The sequence below is a fragment of the Ruditapes philippinarum genome, unplaced genomic scaffold (assembly GCF_026571515.1).
Source record: "Ruditapes philippinarum isolate M1 unplaced genomic scaffold, ASM2657151v2 ctg2908_1_1_1_1, whole genome shotgun sequence".
NCBI lineage: Eukaryota > Metazoa > Mollusca > Bivalvia > Venerida > Veneridae > Ruditapes > Ruditapes philippinarum.
This window is the reverse complement of record NW_026856737.1, coordinates 1-23,141: the sequence shown is the minus strand read 5'-3', so window position 1 is coordinate 23,141 and position 23,141 is coordinate 1. Positions and strand designations below refer to the sequence as shown.

The window sequence follows — 23,141 nt, the reverse complement described above, 5'->3', positions numbered from 1 at the left end:
AATATGAAAACTAAGCATTCTCTTTGGTAGTACTGAAAAGGCATATTATAAACTCTTCACAAGCAGAGTTAAAACATGTCAATTTCAAAAAGATTTATTATTTAGACATTATCGCGAATTTGTGTGACATTTTACTTCAGCTGTTCAAATAATGATAATTAAATGTAAGAGTGCTTGCAATCATGCAATTATTTATCAAATACAAAGTAGAAATCAATCTAAATAAATTGAACTGACCTTTTTGTTCAAGAAAACCTAATAATATTCACTTATCAATGCATCCCGATTCCTGACCGACAGCCAAAACGTAACGCCTACGAATTTGAATTTCCATCCACGTGACTTTAGATTCGAATTAAAGGTTAATTATGTTTTCTTTCCTTTTCTGTCACTATGATTAAATGTTAAAGCACTATTAAAAACTCGTCATTTTGATACATATAATATACCACAAATGATAATATTACAACGTTAAATGATTGGAACTTGTAAACAGATCTGTAGCTATAAATAGATTTTATAACAATAACACATGTAACTTGCGTATATACAGCGCCACCTTTATGTTTTATTAGGTTGCAGTGCCGCGATCTTGGTCTGTATTCATATAAGAACACTTCATTTGTAATCCAAATAACATTTGAAAAAAAGTTTAAATGATTACAACAAGAATAAGGATTATTTTTTGTTATTTTTTTTACCTACCGTCAGGACACCGACCATAACCTGACGTTAGTACGACGTCAAAAAGAAACGTCTATTAGACATCGGTATTTTAACGTCAGATTTACGTCGTATTTTGGTCGCCGACGTCGTGACCAAAATCTAACATTAATCCGACGTTATTTTAACGTCATGTGTTTGCTGGGTCATAATTATAACCTATTTTATTCTTACATTTATAACATAGATATAATATTTGTATTTTATATTTTATGAATTGATTTAGCTGGAAATTTTACACAGGCAACTAATAAAGTTTCCAATCCAAAGTTTTTAAGAACAGAAAATGTAAAAATCAAAACAATAAAATTTAATGTTATTGTACCCTAGTGAAATATGCTTTGACTCTTACTTGAAACTATATTATCGATACGAGTGTTGTTCGATATGTATTGTACGATATCTCAAAAGCGTTATCATGAAGTAGACGAACATGCCTTGTAACACCGCACTTTGGGGTCAAACGCACTTTGAGGTCCGACCCCAAAGTGCGTTACGTACTTTGGGGTCCGACCCCAGAGTGCGTTACGCACTTTGGGGTCTAATTTTGACCCCAAAGTGCGTTAAACAGGTACATATGCATTTTTAACATCAGACAAGCGACCGCACTTTGGGGTCATAAAAATTCAATCAATAAAATGAATTCTCATGATGTTTCGAATAATATATTGCAGTCAAAGCCAATGGTAAACAAATCAAGGTATTGAATAGAGGCAAAACATGTGCCCTGAATTATAGTAAAATCAATAGGGATTTTAAAAGTGTGAAGAACTTTCATCAAATAAAGAATTTGTATCAATTTATAAGCTCAAAGTATATTTTTCTCACATTTTCCATTTATTTCAAAAGAATGTACACTTTATTTGTTTTTCTTAAGCTTTTTAAAAATTTTAGTGTACATGTACTTCAATAGTATCCAAAAAGTTACTCATTGGCCAATTATCTGAACCATCTTTTTCATCTATTGCTTTTTGGCAATGAGTACAGTTATAGTGAATTAGTATTTTATATGTAAGTCAAATACTACATTGTTTACATTTTGCTACTTTTATGACAATTTTTTTCACATTTATCGCTACTTTATTCAGGTAACAAGTATCTTTAATTTCTCTGATACTATTATTTAAACATTAAAAATTCATGTTTGCCATTTCTAAAGAAGTATGTAAGATTTCCCATTAAAAAACCTCTGGCGAACGGTTGTTACGAAGCTTACAAAAAACTTAAGTTTGTTGATAAACTTAATAACGTATTTGTAAAAATCACTATTTATAGTCTGATCTAGAAACTGGATATTTTACCAGAATAGTGCAATAGAGTAGTTTATAGTTTTTTAGGAAACAATATTAACTGCATTTTATTTCATCCCCATTATATTTTAAATGGGGCTTAATATGGCACAAAAAGTTATCAAGTAAATGACTGACAAAACATGCTATTTTTTCGCAGCATCTTTTAATGTTAGGATACATAAATAATTTATGTACTAGAGTACTTTGTTATATGGACACAATTTTAGATATTTCAAGTGGTAACATTAATGAAACTTTTATCACTTAAGTATCAAACCGCCATTTTGAACTCCACCTCAAATATTTCAATGTCGCAGATCAAAAATAAGTCAGAACTCAGTATTTAAGCAGAACTCAGTTGACACCTTCAGAACTTTTGAACCCAAAGTGTGTTGATAAGTAGCATAATTACGCACTTTGGGGTCAATTTCTCGATTTTGACCCCAAAGTGCGTTGGACCCCTAAGTGCGGTGCGAAGTGTAACGCACTTTGGGGTTGGACCCCAAAGTGCGTTTGATCCCAAAGTGCGGTGTTACAATGCCTTAATCTTAACACAGGTCGTAGTTTTTTGTATTTCTTGAGCTTTTTAATATTACATCTTGGTAATACGGAATTGCAACACTTTGTCCTTCGACACTAGAATTTGCACGGCTATATACGATCAGAGGTGAAGAATATACAATAAAAGACCTACTGCAGATAGATACCATGTTTGGTTAGCCCTATTTGTTTCATTTTTTTTTCTGACTGGTCGAAATAGTGAAACCAATAGCGATGTTTGCAAATTGTCTTTGACTGAAGTTAGGAAACATTTTGAAGAACTGCTTAGCGGTTTGTACTCGTACCCTTATTTGGTCATTTGTCAATATATGGGGTGTCCATCTGGCAGAAATCATTCGTACTTTCTACATAAAATGCACCTGCGATAGCGATATGCCAACAGTTTTGTCAATGTCATGAATCGAGTACCTGTCATCATTACCGACTTATGAGACAATTGTCATGCCGGTTACTGTCACAGGTCGGCCAGATTTTGCTGCATTATTGACTGACTCTGTGGCAACTCAATATAAGATACCTTATCCGACCTTTAAAAATATGCTTCGCCGTATTTTGTGCGAACTTTTATATGAGTTCTTATTTCTTTAATATTCTCAACCCGTTTCACAGCTATTTTTACATTTTTAGCTCTATTATGCTAAAGGTTCGTAAGGTATTGCAGACGTATCAACATCCATGCAATTGTGGAAAGCTTTTTTGGGCATTGGTACAATACACATTTCATAGCAATATGCAGTGAAATTTTGATACAATATACCGGTAACTTCATATATATGCTTGTGAATGTTTGTCCAAAGAATGATGTCGTCCTTTAAAAGGGAAGTTTCGGTATCTTGTTGCTATTCTGTTGTTTTCACACATTCACTACGACATCTCCTGCGTTAACACATTTCCTTTTTCAAAAATGCAAACTGGTGCTTGTTACAACAATAATTGTGAAAAATATTGATGGTCTGGTTAATGTATTCCAGATAACAAATTAGATACCCTGGCTAAATTCACGAAATAACAAGTGTGGTAAGTGGGGCACTCACTCAGCTCCGGACTTGCCTACAACTCTTTAACCGGTTACGGCATTTGCCGTTTGGCACAAAACAAAATGTCGGTGCTAATAAATGAATTCCTTCAACTTTGAACCATACAAGTGTCAGTGTTAGAGAAATGTTTATTAAAGATACCGAATGCACGTCACTAAAACGTATTGACATCTGATCTACTCACTCATTGATTCATAAAGTGAAGCTACTGCTTTTAATGTTATACAACATCTAACGAATTTCAAATATACTCGATGGAAAAAAATCTTACGTTTGGACCAGTCAATACCGAGAGACAGGGTTAGCCGCCAAGCACGGACTAATTGTGGATTGATAATAGCTAAGTTGAAGGGATACTGTATCAAAAATGATGTGTGCACACACCACGTTCTGCAATTGGGCTCACAAGTTTATGCAAAATATTGCATAAAATTTAGCGGTATCACTAGAGAGGCAAGCAAATGTCAGGACTGATTTCATTTAAAAAAGACTCAATTTTATTGACATTTTATTACAAACATGGCAATATTTATCCATATAATGTAAAGTTGATAAAAAATCGGAATACAAAATTAATAACATCAATACATCTAAAATTATTGTGTGAAACAACACACACAAAGTCAGTATCAAAAACTCCTGTAAATGATTTCTCCAAAATAACTGTAACTATTCAAATAGTAACAATGTTTTTTTCAAATAAAAATTATATTTGTTCTGTCCTGAGAAACAAACACGCGGCACGTTGACCAGGTGATGGTAAAATCAAGCTGGGAAGAAGCGATCTTTGATCATAGGAACGACGTCTACATCAGCGAATTGTTTGAGACACACGTTACCTATACCTAGCAACGTTAAGGCAAACAAACCCTTTAATGCATGCACACTGTGGTAAAACGGTTTCTTTCTGAAATAATATTTTATTTCTTATTAGCATCGAAATATAAATAATCAAAACATATCATATCAGCTGACACAACGCATGCATGACTGTATATTTAGAAACAGTGCATTTTTACTACATAATGTTCAAGACTGTCCCATAGACAGAAATTACTTAGTATTATCATTTTAAAAGGCAGCTAGTCTATTAATAAACAAAGATACAGTATCGTCACTTACTCTAAAATCGGAATACAAAGTGAGCATCTAAAAGGTGCTTTTATAAAATTGACAAATCGTTATATAAATAATATAAATTTAACATCAAAATAGGATTCTATTAAATACTAGTAGACACATAAAATCGGAATACAAACCGAGTATTAAAAGGTGCTTTTCTTATAAAACAGACATTATTTAAAATATATATATATATGTACATTCAATATTCTGTTGCCTAGTTTACCTTTTCTCTGCATCTTGAATATAGCCTTTCACATAAAAATGTCGAGCTAGCAAATAATAGGTACCTAACACGGCAGCAGGAACTGGAAGTAATAGAAAAATCTACGTTACAGTTGCTACTGATATGACGTCAGTTCAAATAGGTATAGACATTTAAAATATTGCTGAATTGTTAATAGTATAAAATTTAATTTATTGTTCTACATCATTGATGCATGCTGTATATTTGTTCATATTTTCTTTCAATTTCTATTAGACTTATACTCACTCTGATGTCCAAATATACCAGCTGTCCAAAGTATTGCTTCAAACATTACTCCAAATTCTAGACCATTTTGCCTGAAATATACAAATATTTTAATATATACTAGTACATGTATGCATAGATTCAAGCAAACTTTGTATAAAACTACGGCATACAAAAATTACCTTAAAACTAAATTTGCATCCTTTAGAGTAAAAATAGTGTATTAGACGGAGAAGAAAAACCAACCAAAAAAAAAAAAAAAAAAACTCAAAAAACTCACTGTGCTCTAAGAGCCCTTATAAAATCAGGTGGTCCATCAGTCGTGGGAGGTGAAATCTTGTGCTTTCTTCTCAACACTGCTACCTCTGTCGCCGCCATTCCTGAAAAAAGACACTTTTAAGTTTTGTAATAGATAGTGGTCTAATATGAGAGATTTATCTGTAACGTTAGTAGTGATGACTTTAATTAAAATGGGAAGTGAATAAAAGCTAAAATTAGACTACTAGTAAATATATAGTGGTATATGTACTATTTCATATCAAATCTTCTCACAATAAGTTATACTTTACAATTAAACCAGTTAATTTCATACACGTAGATCTAACAACATACCTAGCTGCCATGCATGTGCTGCCGCAACAAACCCAACAAGAACCAAGTCTTCCTTCTCCATGCTGTTGCTAAAATAATGTACAGTATGTATTTCGTACCTGTTTAATAATGCGTTAAGTCAGTCAGATATAGGTAGATCTATATCAAGTATTAAAACAAATAAACCAGTCCCCAACATAAATGTTATCTCTATTATCTCAAATCGAAACTAGATGTGTACAACTTTATTTTGAAATATACTCCGTAATATAAAATGCCCTTTCAAATAAACACGAGAAAACGTATAGATTTGCCACAGTTTTACTTAGTAATAAATACAAAAATAAGTAGTTTTGTTCATACAAATGGCGTCCAGAAAGAAAAGGGGGGCAACTGGCAAATAACTTTCGGTGATAGGTCGGTGACAGCATGTTTACGGCAATATGACGTTCCATGCACAAAAAAAGTTTGTTGTTAATGAACTTATTCTATACAAAATATTAACGAAATAGGCTACATGTGTTGTTTAAATAAAAACCTAATGAAAATTCCTGTACAGTACTGCAGTAGAGATTCAGTAAAACATTTACTCAGAGGTTGACAAAATGTTGGGTTTATTTTTTGCACTCCTAGCATGATTTGCATGGCTTTTATTCAGAAATACTTGGCAACACTTCATACCAAATACCTATGCTCTATATGTGCGGTTTCATTAGTTTATTTTTAAAGATCCTGTAACACATTTTTTATATGATTTTATATCATAAATATGATGCTCAAATTAAGATTTATCAATTTTTGTAAACTCCAAAATAAAACAACATTATTTATAAAGATATTACCGAATTTAACATTTCATGTAAATAAAGGGAGGTAATAAATAATTTATTTTCTATATAGTCTAAGTCAAATTTTTAATAAGAAATGAATGCATATATTTTAATGATTACATATAGATCTAATATGTACAAATATTTTCAGTACATATTTTACATATTTTTCAATGTTTGAAAATTGTTTTATAAGCATAATAATATACATATATATAATTTTTGTGGAAACGTTTTTCAAATTTTGTATATGCCTTGCAGATGGGTTGAAAATCTACGTACAAGACACACTTATCATTATGCTGTTTGTAACTTAAATATAACATTATTCACGTTACCAAATAACGTAATATAGGTACAGTTCAAGTAAGATTGTGTCGCGAACTACTTCTACAGTTCTAAAGCAAACATTTTCAAATTTGGTATATGTCTTTCAGGTGGGTTGAAGATGTGAAGGACATTTTTTTACTACCCATTTTGTAATTTACGTTACTCTCTTTTCTGTTACCGAACAACATAATACAACCTCATCACAAGTTTGTGTCGCAAATTTCTCCCACAGTTTTTGAGCAAACATATTCAAATTTGGAATATGTCTTGCAAATGGGATGAAGATGTGTTTTGTAATTTATGTACGTGACGCTATTTCCGTTACCATATAACGTAATAGAACTGCAGTGCTAGTTTGTGTCGCCAACTTCTCCGACAGGTTTTGAGCAACTATTTTCAAATTTAGTAAATTTGTTGTGCCTTGTAGATGGTTTGAAGATGTGCAAGACACATTTTCGTCGCTCTGTTTGTAATATACGTTCTGGTATTTCCTTTACTATATAACATAATATAGGTGCAGTGTAAGTTTGTGTCGCAAACTACTTTTACAGGTTTTGAGCAAACATTTTCAAAATATACATGTATGACGTTTAGATAGTTTCAAGATGTGCAAGACACATTTTTTCTCGTTCTGTTTGTAATTTACTTTTCTCTATTTCAGTCTACTCAAGGTGATATAGTGGGTCATAGTGTTAACTATCAATGTATTGGCGGGGGTATTGAAGTCACCTTTAGTGACAGTACTATAAAAACACTTTTTAAGACACAGTCATTGCAGGCTCATATATATTATTACATTGTAATGTACAAATGAAGATTGTATTATTGGTGTTAAAGAAAGAAAAAAATAGGCTATGAATGTGTATATATACGGTGGCACAAATGTGACACGTGTGTGTTTTTATTTATCTCGTGGCCACGAGATACTATGTCGTGGCCACGAGTTACTAAGTCGTGGCCACGAGATAGCTAAGTCTTGGCCACGAGATACTATGTCGTGGCCACGAGTTACTAAGTCGTGGCCACGAGATAGCTAAGTCGTGGCCACGAGATACTATGTCGTGGCCACGAGTTAATAAGTCGTGGCCACGAGTTACTATGTCGTGGCCACAAGTTACTAAGTCATGGCCATGAGATAGCTAAGTCGTGGCCACGAGTTACTAAGTCTTGGCCACGAGATAAATAACCAATCAGATAACACCATTTATATGAATTTCCCTACTTAACTAGACATGTGCTATAGTACAAGGATGCCCCTTCTTCACCAGCCTGTAAAAGTGCCATTTATACAACTTATTGACTTGTCAATAATTTTACATTTAGCGTCACTGTGACCCTGATTTTTGACCCAATGACCTCGAAATTATTAGATGTCATCTACTGATCAGGTGCAATGATCTTTCTGGGTTTCATTAACCATGCCTTATCCTTTTTAAATTATTCATCAGACAAGGATTTTACCTTATAGGCTATTTACTGTCCATGGGCAATGTCCCTTACAAATAAAATAAACCAGGCAGGCATTCTAGATAATTTATGTGGCAATCTTTGACAATATCTCTAGTCCAATCTGGTACATTTAGAGATATGCCTTCTCGGTATTTAATGTTGCAATCTTTGACAGTGTCTCCAGTCATTTGTTGCCTTTAGAAAAATGCGTTCTAGATATTTTATGTGGCAATATATCCCAGTATGTTTTTCTTTTCAGTTCTCAAGAGCTTTTTTTTATTTCTGGCGTTCCATTATTGTTTCCAACAAGTTACCCACTGGTCAATAACCAGATTCATCTTTTGCTTAGGTTGCTTTTTGGCAATTAGTACAATTTTAGTGATTGTATATTTTGTATGGTAGTCAAAATACTACTTTGTTTACCTTTTGATACCTTTATAACAAATAATTTCACACTCAGCACTACTTTCTTAAAGTAATAAACATCAAACATGTAACAGAACTGTTACAAAAACCTATGTTTGCCCATTCTAAAGACTCAATTCTGAAGCTAATGTCCATTTAAGATATGTCAATATTTTGCAATATAGGCAATTTTCCAATATATATACTTGTAAATCATTGATGTCAAAGTTACAGTTCAAAGTCCTATAACTTGTATATCCCTCTTTGAAAAAAAAATTTATAAAGTACAAAGTCTTAATACATTTGAAACTTTATTTTATACAACTCTATTATGCATTATTTATTGCACAGATAAACAAATAGGAACAAAAGTGTCACTTTGGCTAAGGTAAATCTTCTAAATTAAGAATAAAAATATTTAAAAAAAAACAAAACATAATTATGTCATGACTTAATATAACAAAACATCATTATTCACAACAGCCGAGATTTTTGTAGAACAAAAATAAAAAGTGAAGACAAAAAATAATCTCAAGTTTTTAAATCTCAGTTCCAAATAAACATTAAATAAGAATCGTTGTTTAATAAAAGGGGTAAGTAATCCAGTTCTGAACTTTTTGTACACATCATTTTTATATGACTTTCTGAATATGTACCTTATTTATAAGTACAAATGCCATTAACAAAAAATCACTATCTTAAAATATATTCAAGATATACTGTGATTTGAGAATATTGATAATTGCTATGCAGTCTCTCTGTAAATATAAAATGTTTTGACTTCACAAGAAGTAGAAATGTTATGCTTTAAATCCTAAACACTATGCAATGTATTTGGACACTATGACTATAAAACTGACAGTTTTTTCAAGAAAGGCTCAACTTTATTTGATCAATGATATGGAACACAGATTCCCATACATAGTTTATACATTCTTTTATCTAATTAGGACATGTTCATTAAGAATTTTATAGATTTCAATAAATTTCTGCAAAAAAAGTATTTTACTCAAAGATGAGCACAGTATATCTTTAAACTATACATCAAACAAATAATTAAGATAGGCCAGAAAAGTCAATAAGTGCAATTAGTGCTCAGTCTGGCAGTCACCAGTGATGAAATTACAGTTCAAGAATATATAATTGGCTTAGAGAAAAAATATAACTGGTGACAAACTTAAAATTAGTACAGTACTCAGATATTTATTGATCTTAATAGTTCCATTCAAATTCTCAGAATTCATCATCTAAATAAACAAAATGGCAGTTTGTATAATATAAAGATGACCATGCCATTCCCATGACCTTGCTTTTTCTTGAAAACAGAGCAGAACACTTGTTTCTTTAAAAATTATTGACCAAAGTTTACAGGTAAGGTAAAACATAGGTAATAACAATAGAAATGTTTACATTAATGATTTTCACAAACTAATTATTACATTATTGTTCATAACTGGCTTTTGTTATGTTAAAGCAAATTATTTTACAAATACATATTTTAAAAGCACTGCAAAAATGTTCAATATACAAAAAACAAATACATGTATTAAGAAACAATATAAATTCACATACTGTCTTTCCTTTTTTTTTTATATCAATAACATTATAAATGTGACAGCTTCTTATCAATATAAATGGTTAACTTGAAAACTGTCAATATAAATGTATTTAAGAAAATATGAGAAAGGAAGTCACAGTCAAAGCAAAATAAGAATTCAATTTCAAATTATTCAAACAATTTCAAATTATTTTCCGTATTTTAACTGATGTATATTGTTGATTAAGCAAATCAGATTTATTGTAACAATCTAGAGACAGGAGGCTTGATATTAAATTGTGTTAGTGGTTGGAATATCTTTTTGTCCAATAGGATTGCAGTATTTCAAATGAAAGAGAAACACATTTACTTTGGAAAATCGACAAACTACAAATCAGTCTAGTAAATTCACAGCTCATGTTTATTAGAAAGTATTTACCAAATTAAATTGGTAGAACGGCTGCACCATTCTTGATCAGTATAATTTTTTAAATATTAAATAATAAACACTAATGAACACTAAATAAAATGCTTTAAGTATTAAAGGGAGACACAGGCAAAATTTTCATTTCTTAGTTTTGAATTTTTCATTCATTATTCTGTAAATGTCCTCAAAATAAATACACTAAACAGTCAAAGGAACAAAACTTTTCTCCATATAAAGAATAAAATGGTGTTTTCCTAACTTGACCCGCGTGGGTCAGGTTAGAGCACAAAGATTTCACAATAGTTGTCACTGTGTACTCTGGAAACGTTAAAGAACATGTCAAATCAATTACTTAGACTTATTTCAATTATACAATATCCACAACACCTGTTATTGTAACTTCAAGGGTTTGTTCAAATCACATGACTTGTTTTTTAACTATTCGGTGATTCTGTTGGCGTCTAAATTTTGTTCAACATATATAATTATTTTCAAGCTTCAAACCCAAAATATATAAAATTTATACAGAAATTCATGCTGGGACTTTAAGAAATGTCATTTTAGGGTGATTTGAGTACAGAAGATAATTTTTATATTTTTGTCATTATTTTGCCTGAGTATCCCTTTAAAGCTGGTATGTTTTGTTTATGTGAACAAAGACTGAATACTTTTTCAAAAACTATGATAATAAATTAAGACAAGATATATATTAAAATGTCACATGTGTTTGGCACAAAAAGTGGAAAACAACCATACCCTGCAAATGGTTATAGAAAAACAGTAACACATACCCACCTAACAGCAACCTAAATACATGCTGTATATTCTATATCAGCTAATTATGCTAACAAAATAAAACACAAAAATGCACGAATATATACCCTGTTAACAACAACACTAAAATAACCATTGGTGCAATTCTACTACTTACTTATTAAATACAGGTTCTTTATATAAATCTACACAAGCTTCCCACTTATGTTGTTTTGTTGATTTTTCATTAATTACTTCTTTTTTCATGTATTAACTGACCTCAGATTGTTCAATAAAAATATCACAGATGAAATACCTCTTGGTGATTATTTCTTATCTAGTTGTTTGTTGTTGTTTTTTTTTTTTTTAATTTAAACCATTTTAAACACCAATAATAGTGGCATTTTTAAATATTCAATCATAAAACAATTGAGAAAACTGCTGGTTTTTTTTTTTTTTGCAAATGGTCTTTACCAGTTAAACATTTCTTTTTATTTGTTTTCCCAACAAAACATCTGTCTAACAACCATGATTGTTTTATGAAGTATAGCAGGCTCACTAATGTTAGATTTCTATATTATTTTTTCTTCTGGAAGACAAATATCCAGTGATGTCTCAAGCTAAGCATGATTGCATCCTGGTAAAGTGAGCTAATAACAAAAACTAATTAACCCTAAGCTTGCTTGTGGCAACTTATTCTTCTTATTCACTCAGTACATATTTTGAAAATTTCCCTCCAAACTTGGCCAGAATGAAAGATGGACAAGTACATTTCAGCTGCACCATGACAAAACCAACATAGTGCGTTTGCAACCATCATGAATCCAGACCAGACTGCGCATCTGCACAGTCTGGTCTGGATTCATGATGTCAATATCAGTTTCATTACTTGAAATATGGTTTGTAAGCGAACAGCATGGATCCTGATCAGACTGCACAGATGCGCGGATTAGTCTGGATCCACACTGGTGGCAAACACACTACGTTGGTTTTGTCATGGCTTGGCACATTTAAGATATTTAGCAGGTTAAGGGTTAAAACTAAACTAAAATTACAACATATGTACATGATACACTATTAACACAACTGTTTGGCACAAGTATTAAATTCAAAATTCAATACACAAATTATCTAAAAAACTATGATGATTATAGTAGTTGTCTGAAATTCCACTTGTAAACTTTTACTTTCCCTGATCACATGGCAAAAACGGATTGTACTCATTCACCAAACTGGTTCTATGTTACCAGTATTTCCTTTATTTGTCTTCATGAAGGAAAGGCAAAAAAGGTAAAACAGTGCTTAAGCTAGTATGCCTCAGGTGAGTAAAATAAATCTTCAAAAATTCAAACTTATGATAAAGTATGTTTTATGGTTAAGAAATGTATAGTGTATATATACCCACAATGCAACTGAAACTTTGAATGTATTATTTAAATAAGAAAAAGTTCACTATTTTTTTTCCATCAAAATTCTACCTTTTTATTAACAGAGTAAGAGAATTGTTTGCATATTTTGACAAGTTATATCCAGCTATTTATTTACTTTTTCATTTACGTCTCTGTTTTGTTTTGTTATGATTTAATCATAACAAAACAATTATAACCATTGCCAATCTGTCTGATATACATGATCAAAAATGGGATAAAACAGGAAATTTATCTAAGCACTGTTAAGAAAAATCCTGGCAATAGACTTTCATATAAGATCCATATTCTTAAATTTATATGTCTTTATTTGAAATCAAGGATAATCACTTTATCTGTACAGTTGAAAACATTTTATTACACATTAGAACAGTTTTTTTTTTGTTTATATAAAAACTGACACAAAGCTGGAAATAATTTTTGTATTACTTGAGATGCCAAAATCTTGTTATATGAGATGTTGTTTGATGATAAGGAATAATCAAAGTTTAAAGCAAATCCTTTTAAGTAGTAATTAGATAATCAAGCAGCTAAATAAACATAACAACACATAAACATAATTATAAATATATTATAAAATCCGGACAAGAATGCTGATGTTGGGTGATTGGCACCTCTCTCACTAATACTTCATATAGTCAAGATAAAATATTTAGTTATTCAATTATTGGCACAAAAATGAAATAATATTATAAATTTACTGCACTGAAATCTAAAACCGACTAGCATTGAATAAGGTAAAATATGAGTGTAAAAATTATTCCACTAACATATCATACATTAAACCAGTTAAAAAAAAACCCAACAAATTAACAAAAACAACCTGATATATTGTACATAACATATAACATTTAACTTAAGTTAACATGGTGTAAAGTTGTCAATCTAAAATTGAGATTAAAATGGTATAACATAACAAAAATATACATGCTAAAAAAGTTTCATAGCTTGACATTGATTGTACATCTACAACTCTGAAGGTAAAATGGGATAATATTTCTCAAAACAATGACTAGAATAAACAACTTTTAGAGACAACATAAATGGGACTTAAAAATACAAATAAAATTATTTTGTAAACATATTAGAAAGCTATTTTTCAATTAAATTGAAAACTGAGTAAACAATGAAAATGACTAGAACTCTAGCAAAATGCAATAAAAAATATTTATAAAACAAACTACTGCTATGTAAAATAAAAGAAGCATGCATCATATAAAGGTATAAAAGCACTATCTACTATACAAAATGTCAAAGATTACAACAAAGCATTAAATTTTGGCATTATTTATGTAATACATTTCCTTTATCTCTATACACTTGAATTTAAAGAACTATCTATTAATTGTAAATTGAACCCCTGTATAGTATCCTCGGTTTCTAGCCCTTTGCCCTGCTGGATTTGAAAATGATCAAACCTTGGTCACCAGTATAGAGCCATGGTCACCAGTATAGAGCCAGGCCAGCCTGCACATCCATACAACCTGGCCACACTCTATATTGTTGTTAGCTCATTTTATGTATTTTGATATTGAAATCCCTTAAAAACATTATGAACTGTTCCAAATTCAAAAGCAGGGCAAATCCATTTAACACATTCAGGAGGTAAAAGGCTAGTCATTGTATAAAAAACAATAATTAGCAAAATAACAATGCAAAAGTAACAATGCAAAAAGGTTACCCAAACTACATATACTGCTAAGGAACTAAAATCAGTAAGTGAAAATAAGTAAATATGTTCATACCTTAATATATTTGAAACATGATAAACTGTCAATTTCTGTTATCAAATGCAAACTGGAGAAAAACATTGCGAAATATTTTTTTGTAAAAATTTGGAAAACGATAATATATTGTACATAAAAATGTACTATATCTACATTGCATATACATGTAGCTACATTTAAATCTTGCATCCCAATCCTTATATGGAATGGATCTCAATTATAAAATTTTCTTCCTTTTTTAAAAATTTTACAAAAAATCAGCAACACGTGACTTTAGTTAAAAAATCTTAATACTTTTGCTATCAACAAGTATATTATTTACAACCATGATGATTGCCCAGGGTTTGTTATAACATTCATAACAAGAAATTTCAATACTGTAGCAAAAATTCAGTTAAACTAATTTTTTTTTTTATATGGCATAAACATATAAAAATGTTCATTGCCAATACACAACTGTGTACATTACAGTTTCAGCAACTAAAAATTAAAGCTACTCATTAAGTTAACCTATCTATTAGGGTTCTCATTCCAACAATTTAGTGAAAATTCAAGTCATAATAAAAATAGCCCTTGAAAATAAACCTCACATAATTGACAAAAAGCATTTGTAAAACTTAAGTATCACAAAAATGTTGTCCTCAGAACTTGAAACATTGTGAGCATGAACTGATCGTCTTTGTGTTGCTGGAAATATTCATGGGTGAGTCGTCAGGGGCCAGTCGTCCCTTCTCCCTAGCCTCTGCTGTTAATTTCATGGCAATGTCAAGAAACAATTTATCAACATTGTCCGCCTCTTTAGCAGAGGTTTCTATGAATTTCATTTCATATCTATCAGAAAACTCCTGACCTATATGAGTGGGAATCTCCCTAGCATCTCCACGATCTATCTTGTTACCTATAAATATACAAAATGTAAATCTTCAATAAGGTGAAAACTATTATAGTCAATGATATATTGAACTATGACTGAGGTAAAACAATATATATCTGTCACTGCATTGCCATTTGGCAAACATAATTTTCAATTTAAATATTATGCTACATTCAATGCTCAGCTATATTAACCAAATAATTATAAAATAGAAACTAAAATATCTGAGATAATAAAATACTAAAAGAAAGTATTTCTTAGGCAGCAAAAAAACCAAGAGCTGTCAGTAAGACAGCTTGCTCGACTACTATAAGTACTTCATAGAAGTTAGGATAATGGTCACTAACAAGTATACAAAGTTTTAAAGCAATACCTTAAAGGATATAAGAAATAAGTTTGGTTGTTAACCCTTTCCCTCATGAGCATATTGTGAAAAATGGCCATTTTCACCAAAAAGCCTCCTGTTTACAAGTTCAAACTGCTATGAAACTATGAAAAATGTTTCAATACTAATCAAACTTGGCACAAATGTTGACTGGACCATTGCCTTTGTAACGATTAAATTTCCTGTTACCATGGCAACGAGGGGATATCTCAAAATTGTCAAAAATCACTATTTTGCCTTGATTTTTTCCATCAAAATTTATTTCAAAGTGCTGCAACTTCTCAAGGGATTGAAATAGAGTCAAAGGCTTTTCAGTGTTGGTTACACGTTGCCTTATGATCGGCCTGGGGTCATTTTTAGCCTCTCACAAGTCCAAAATTTTCTTGGTAATGAGGGGGACTACCGCCCCCCCTTCAAACCCCCCAAACAGAAGGGGGTACAGCCCCCTTCTGGCAACAACCCCCTGATGTATCCTTTGGCCCCGGTGCCGAAAAAGTGCTCACTTTTTTTAGCAACGTGCTTTGGCCCCAAATAGGACATTTTTTCACTATTTGAGGCCTAAAAGAGGGGGGGGGGGGGGGGGGGGGTGGGGGGGTCGAAAGTGCGTTGTTTCGCGTATATATGTGGTAAAGGGTTAAAAAAAGAAGAATGTACTTCTAAGTAAAAAGGGGCATAAATTTGTCATAATCCATGAGTTATGTCCTACTGCAATGTGCACAATGGTCACTCACTACCAAGTATTTAATGTTTTAAAGCAATACTTTAAGAGGTATAGGAAATAAGTGGGGTGGTAGGAAAGAGCGGAAGAATGACGCTGACGCAGGGTGAGTAGGATAGCTCTCTCTATCTAAAAAGTATTTTAATCCATACAAGACTACAACAATAAAGGAACTAGAAATGTGTCATCATGCCACGGATGCCCCCGCATGCAGCCAAAATTTCAAATGTTATAATATTTAGTTCCAAATTTGTTTGCACAAATTATTTTTTTCATTCTAAGTTCAAAGCCCTTAAAACTTTTCAATGTTAACACAAACCATTTTTATACAATGTTCAAGGCACTGAAATTATTCAGTCTTAACCTTTTGAAAATAGCATATTGCATATTTGTAGCCAAAATAATGGCTATATACATTTCCACAAAAGTATGTGTGCTGAAACTGAAAGTTTTTTTTCCCAACCTTCAGGAAAGATAAGTTTGTCCAAAATCATTGAACGACGACCAAATTCAAACTTAAACTGCATATTCCTAAGATGTATCTATATAATTTTCAAAGTGAAAGGGACATAACTCTGCCAAAAAAAATCATCGAACCATGACCAAATTCAAACTTGACCTGCGCATTCCTTTGACATATCCATATGTCAATTTTGAGTTGAACATGTAACACTGTTGGGTTGATAATGAACAGAAACTGTAAATTTCATATCACTTTCAAAGAGAAAGGGGCATTACTCTGCCAAAAATCATTGAACCATGACCAAATTCGAACTTGGCCTGTGCATTCCAAAAACATATCCATATGTCAAATTTGAGTTGAATGTGTAATACTGTTGGGGAGATAATAAACGGAAACCGAAAATTTCATATTATTTTTAAAGTGAAAGGGACATAACTCTGCCAAAATCATCAAACCATGACCAAATTCGACCTTGACCTGTATTTTCTCATGACATATCCATATGTCAAGTTTGAGTTGAATTTGTTGTACCATTGGGGAGATAATGAACGGAAACTGAAATTTCATATTATTTTTAAAGTGAAAGGGGCATAACTCTGCCAAAAATCATCGAACCATGACCAAATTTGAACTTGACCTGTGCATTCCTTTGACATATCCATATGTCAAGTTTGAGTTGAATGTGTTGTACCATTAGGAATTAATGAACGGAAACTGAAAATTTCATATTATTTTCAAAGTAAAAGGGGCATAACTCTGCCAAAAATCATCGAACCATGACCAAATTCGAACTTGACCTGTATTTTCTCATGACATATCCATATATCAAGTTTGAGTTGAATGTGTTGTACCGTTGGGGAGATAATAAACGGAAACTGAAAATTTCATATTATTTTCAAAGTAAAAGGGGCATAACTCTGCTAAAAATCATTGAACCATGACCAATTTCGATCTTGACCTGTATTTTCTCATGACATATCTATATGTCAAATTTGAGTTCAATATGTGCAACGGTTATAAAGATAATGAACGGAAACTGATGATGACGGAAGGACGGAATGACGGAACAGGGTAACACTATATGCCCCTGCCATTATATGGCGGGGGCATAATAAAAATTATAAGACTTCTTTCCTAATGCTCACTTGTATATTTTGATAACAATTAACAGTCTCATATCATTTCATCCAGACCAGTACCATTATGGACTTTTACTTAGGTATTTTAAATGATGCATAGACATTTACACAGAAAGCTATCTTGAAAAACTCAACAGTAAAATACACACCAACTAGATAGGAAAGAACTTTTTCGTTAGCGAATGATTCAATATCAGTGATCCACTGTGGAAGAGCATCAAAAGTGTTCTGTGAGCAGACGTCATACACCAGAATGAGGCCATGAGCAGCTCTATAATAACTTTGAGTAATTGAGCGAAACTTTTCCTGGCCCGCAGTATCCCATATCTGTAGCTGAAATCATATCAACTTACATAAACAACACAAGATATTAGAATTAGATATCTGTCTGAACAAACATCCTGTAATATTAATACTTTAATATCAGATTCTTCAGATGACATTATTTGCAGAAAAAACAAAGCAAAAAAGAAAGATAAAGAACATGTTCTATGTGTAGAACTACTATTCAATGGAATCAATTTCTATGTATAAATAAACCTGTTACAGACATTATGATCAGTATTAGTAATTCAATATACATAATGTACAATGAATTAACTGTATTTCATAACAGTTTTTAACACGTCATAAAATTAAGTGTCATGTCTAAGAGCATTCAAGCAGATGATAACAAGAATTGGGACTGAATCTCGTGTTCTTAAGAGTGGATGAGCACGGATTCTGGATCGTGTAAACATTGACATAAAGAAGAGAAAATTCCGTTTTTGTAAAAAATTGTCTTTGAAGAGGGGTGGTTTTAATTCTGTGGTGGACTTAAGAAGGGATTCTACTCATACTGTACTTATTTTGTATTTAAACTTGGAAATTATATTCATCTCAGCAGGCTGAGCTTTGTGACAATTAAAGTTGTCTATTAAACAAATATGTTCTCCAACAAATTGCCAGACTTGTAACTAACCTTGACATTACAAACAAGAGGGCCATGATGGCCCTAGATCGCTCACCTGACCCATCAAACTCAGCAAAACAATTACCTAGACAAGCATTCTGACCAAGTCTCATGACAGGTGAGTCAAAAATGTGACCACTACAGTGTTAACAAGGATTATCCATATTTGAGCAGTGTGACCTAGTTTTTTACCCAGGTGACCCATATTCAAACTTGACCTAGAAATCATCAAAACAAACTTTCAGACCAATTTCCAGGATACTTGGATCAAAACAGTAGCAACTAGAGTGTTAACAAGATTTTTCTATTTTTAGCTCCGGTGACCTAGTTTCACATGCGATTTCGAACTCATCCGAGCAATTACCTAGACAAGCATCCTGACCAAGTTTGATGATAATTGAGTCGAAAATGTGACCACTAGAATGTTAACAAGGTTTTTCCATATTTGGGCGGTGTGACCTAGTTTTTCATCCAAGATGACCCATGTTCGGACTTGACTTAGAAATCATCAAAACAAACTTTCAGACCAATTTACAGGATATTTGGATCAAAACAGTAGCCACTAGAGTGTTAACAAGATTTTTCTATTTTTAGCTCCTGTGACCTAGTTTTTCATCCGAGATGACCAATGTTCGAACTCATCCAAGCTATCAACTAGACAAACATCCTGACCAAGTTTGATGATGATTGAGGCAAAAATGTGACTGCTGGAGTGTTAACAAGGTTTTTCTATTTTTAGCTCCGGTGACCTAGTTTTTCATCTGAGATGACCCATGTTTGAACTCATGCAAGCTATCACCTAGACAAGCATCCTGACCAAGTTTGATGATGATTGAGGAAAAAATGTGACCCCTAGTGTGTTAACAAAGTTTTTCTATTTTTAGCTCCGGTGACCTACTTTTTCACCCAAGATGACCCATGTTCGAACTCATCGGAGCTATCACCTAGACAAGCATCCTGACCAAGTTTGATGATGATTGAGGCAAAAATGTGACCTCAAGAGTGTTAACAAGGTTTTTCTTTTTTTAGCTCAGGTGACCTAATTTTTCATCCAGGATTACCCATGTTCGAACTCATCCAAGCTATCACCTAGACAAGCATCTTGACCAAGTTTGATGATGATTGATGCAAAAATGTGACCTCTAGAGTGTTAACAAGGTTTTTCTATTTTTAGCTCCAGTGACCTACTTTTTCATCCGAGATGACCCATGTTCTAACTCATCCGAGCTATCACCTAGACAAACATCCTGACCAAGTTTGATGATGATTGAGGCAAAAATGTGACCTCTAGAGTGTTAACAAGGTTTTTCTATTTTTAGCTCTTGTGACCTAGTTTTTCATCCGAGAAAACCCATGTTCGAACTCATCCGAGCTATCAACTAGATAAGCATCCGGACCAAGTTTGATGATGATTGAGGCAAAAATGCGACCGCTAGAGTGTTAACAACAAAATGTGAACGGACGACGGCCGACGGACGACGGACAATCATCGATCCTAAAAGCTCACCCTGAGCATGCTCAGGTGAGCTAAAAAGTTATAAGACATATGTGTATATGTATGTACTTTTCTATATATTGGGTCCAGGGATCAGGTAATTCTTTTAACATCTGATAAATCATGACAGTTATTATTAATTAAAATCACATGTTTTTGTGCATTGACTCAAAAGATAAAAAGTACAAATTGTCAGAGGCATAGCTTGGTTTAAATCTATATGTAGGCCAAAATCTGGGGAGGCGCTTCCGAAGGCATGAACCACCCAAGATATTATGTTCTCTGGATTGTCAGCTGTATGTTTTGGTGTATATCAAGTATAATACCGGTAACTATGTTCAGGGGATTATTAGAATTTGCAGGTTAGACAAAATATGACTTATTTTGTTTCACTTTCTTGGAAAAATGTGCAAGCCATAGCCATGTCCTACATGGCCTTTAGAAACCAAGCCACTGACTGTGGCTACAATTCTATGCTACCTACTGCATAACATTTAACATTTGTTAAATATTCCTTAAAAGAATAAACCTACCTTTACTTTATCACCTTCAATCTCGACAGTTTTAATCATGAAATCTACACCTATAGTTGCTGCTTGGCCCGGGGGAAATAATCCCTGAAATATATTTTTATATTTTAACAGAGTATTTTCTGGAGTACATGATATGTTTACAAATAATATCCTTACATTAACTGTTGTTAAATACAGGTAAAGAGCTCAAGTACATTTTATGATTCTTGTTTTCTCTTAACAAAAAGGCATAATAAATAAACTTTTTGAGTTGCTTCTTAGAAGGAGGTTGAATTCTGCTAATACTTGCCAATGGCAGAAATATGGTTTCAAATAATACTTTCATAATCCTTATACTTTGCACAGGCAAGTAAAGAGTGATATTCTGTTTCAAATAAGTTCATTGAACAACAAATTCACTCCTGCTCATTTATATCATATTAGTGTATCTTCCAATTTCTATTGCTAGTCTATGAGATGATGTCCAGAATCTTAAAAAAGAAAAGTGAAATTTATTTTCATTGATTAAGTCAAGGTACAATTCTTATTCATTATTGTGCTTAAATACGGTACATGCACTGTTATATGCCAATTATCTAAGCTATGGACCAAGCAGTTTAAAACAGGTATTTCTACATTTCTAAACAAAAAACAACAACAACAAAACAAACAAGATCCAGTTTTTACTCCTAGCTTTAAATATGTTTAAACATGCTTTCTGATAATGTTATACATGTATAAGTATTAATGTTTGGACTACTGTACAGTACAATAAAGTTAAAATCATTACCTGAGTGAAGCGTCTCACAAGACATGTTTTACCAACACCTGCCTCACCAACCAGTACTATCTTAAACAAGTATTTGTAATCCTCCATCCTGCAAACAGTGAACATAAAGTAGTCAAAATATTAAATCAACAATAAATATAATCATGCATACATAATAATCAATTCATGCCTATAAAATGATAGACTTACAGCACATTTTACATTGAAAATAGAATAGAAAATTATAAACTAGAAAGAAACAGAGATGATGAAATAAAAAAACAACAACAACAAATAACAATGTGTTTTTATCTTTTAACTCTTATTATTGCACTCTGACGGCCTTAGTCCTTTTTGAAAATGGTAATTCATCTACCTAATCAGTCATTTCTTTATAATTTCAGGGTTCGAATTTAAGCTGGCATACTGGCAAAATGCCAGTTAAAATCTAATAATGCCAGTAAAAATTACACTAGCTGGCATTTATTTGCAAGTTACTGTTTATTTCGGACATAATTGCTATCTTCTGAGCTGATGATGATGCTTAGCAACTGCCCGCTGCAGAAACTGATGATGTTTAATGAGCCAGATGCAGTTACTGATGACGTTTACCTTAAAAACCAATTTTTGGTTGCTCTATTTATTTTTTCTGTGACTATATTTTGATGGACTATTTATAACAGCCAAACACTATAGTATGGTTAGAGCATCCAAGATGTTTTATCAGGGTCCAATGTAAATGTGTAGCACTCCTCTTTAAAGTGTTTAATTTTAAGCTGAAACATTTATTTATTTTAAGTAGATCAGTACCTCTGAGTTTTCAGGCTGTTGGCAGGGCTCTACAAATCCTATAGTCCTACGTCCGGGACAACTCTAAAACCACTTGGGACAACTGACAATAAGCAGAAAGTTAGTCCCGGACAAGTCAAATTTTGACAGATGCTTATCTTGGACAACTGTAAAATAATGTTTATTAATACGACCCTTCACAGCATGGTGCGCCGGTAATCTTCGCCTGAGGCAATCAATCTCAGCAGTTGCTACCTTGATTAATTTTACATTGCCACAGGCAATAAAAATAGATAAGACACTAAATGTTTGATAGAAATCTTAAAGACAAAGTCCAACATTATTATAGACATGTCAAAAAC

The 23,141-nt window shown here is 32.3% G+C and overlaps 2 protein-coding genes across 2 annotated transcripts; both read right to left on the bottom strand.

Annotated features, from left to right (window-relative positions):
- Positions 1-4,182: 4,182 nt before the first annotated feature.
- LOC132747544 (microsomal glutathione S-transferase 2-like) lies at positions 4,183-6,180 on the bottom strand. Its single transcript, XM_060736947.1, has 6 exons — positions 6,162-6,180; positions 5,820-5,887; positions 5,488-5,587; positions 5,229-5,299; positions 4,962-5,043; positions 4,183-4,520 (listed from the first exon to the last, which is right to left on the bottom strand). Exons 2-6 carry the CDS (start codon positions 5,878-5,880, stop codon positions 4,379-4,381), a joined length of 456 nt encoding a protein of 151 aa, XP_060592930.1. The 5' UTR covers positions 5,881-5,887; positions 6,162-6,180; the 3' UTR covers positions 4,183-4,378.
- An 8,746-nt stretch (positions 6,181-14,926) lies between these two features.
- Positions 14,927-22,183, bottom strand: LOC132747545 (ras-related protein Rab-30-like). Its single transcript, XM_060736949.1, has 4 exons — positions 22,012-22,183; positions 21,243-21,326; positions 18,412-18,595; positions 14,927-15,581 (listed from the first exon to the last, which is right to left on the bottom strand). Exons 1-4 carry the CDS (start codon positions 22,114-22,116, stop codon positions 15,325-15,327), a joined length of 630 nt encoding a protein of 209 aa, XP_060592932.1. The 5' UTR covers positions 22,117-22,183; the 3' UTR covers positions 14,927-15,324.
- Positions 22,184-23,141: the final 958 nt, after the last annotated feature.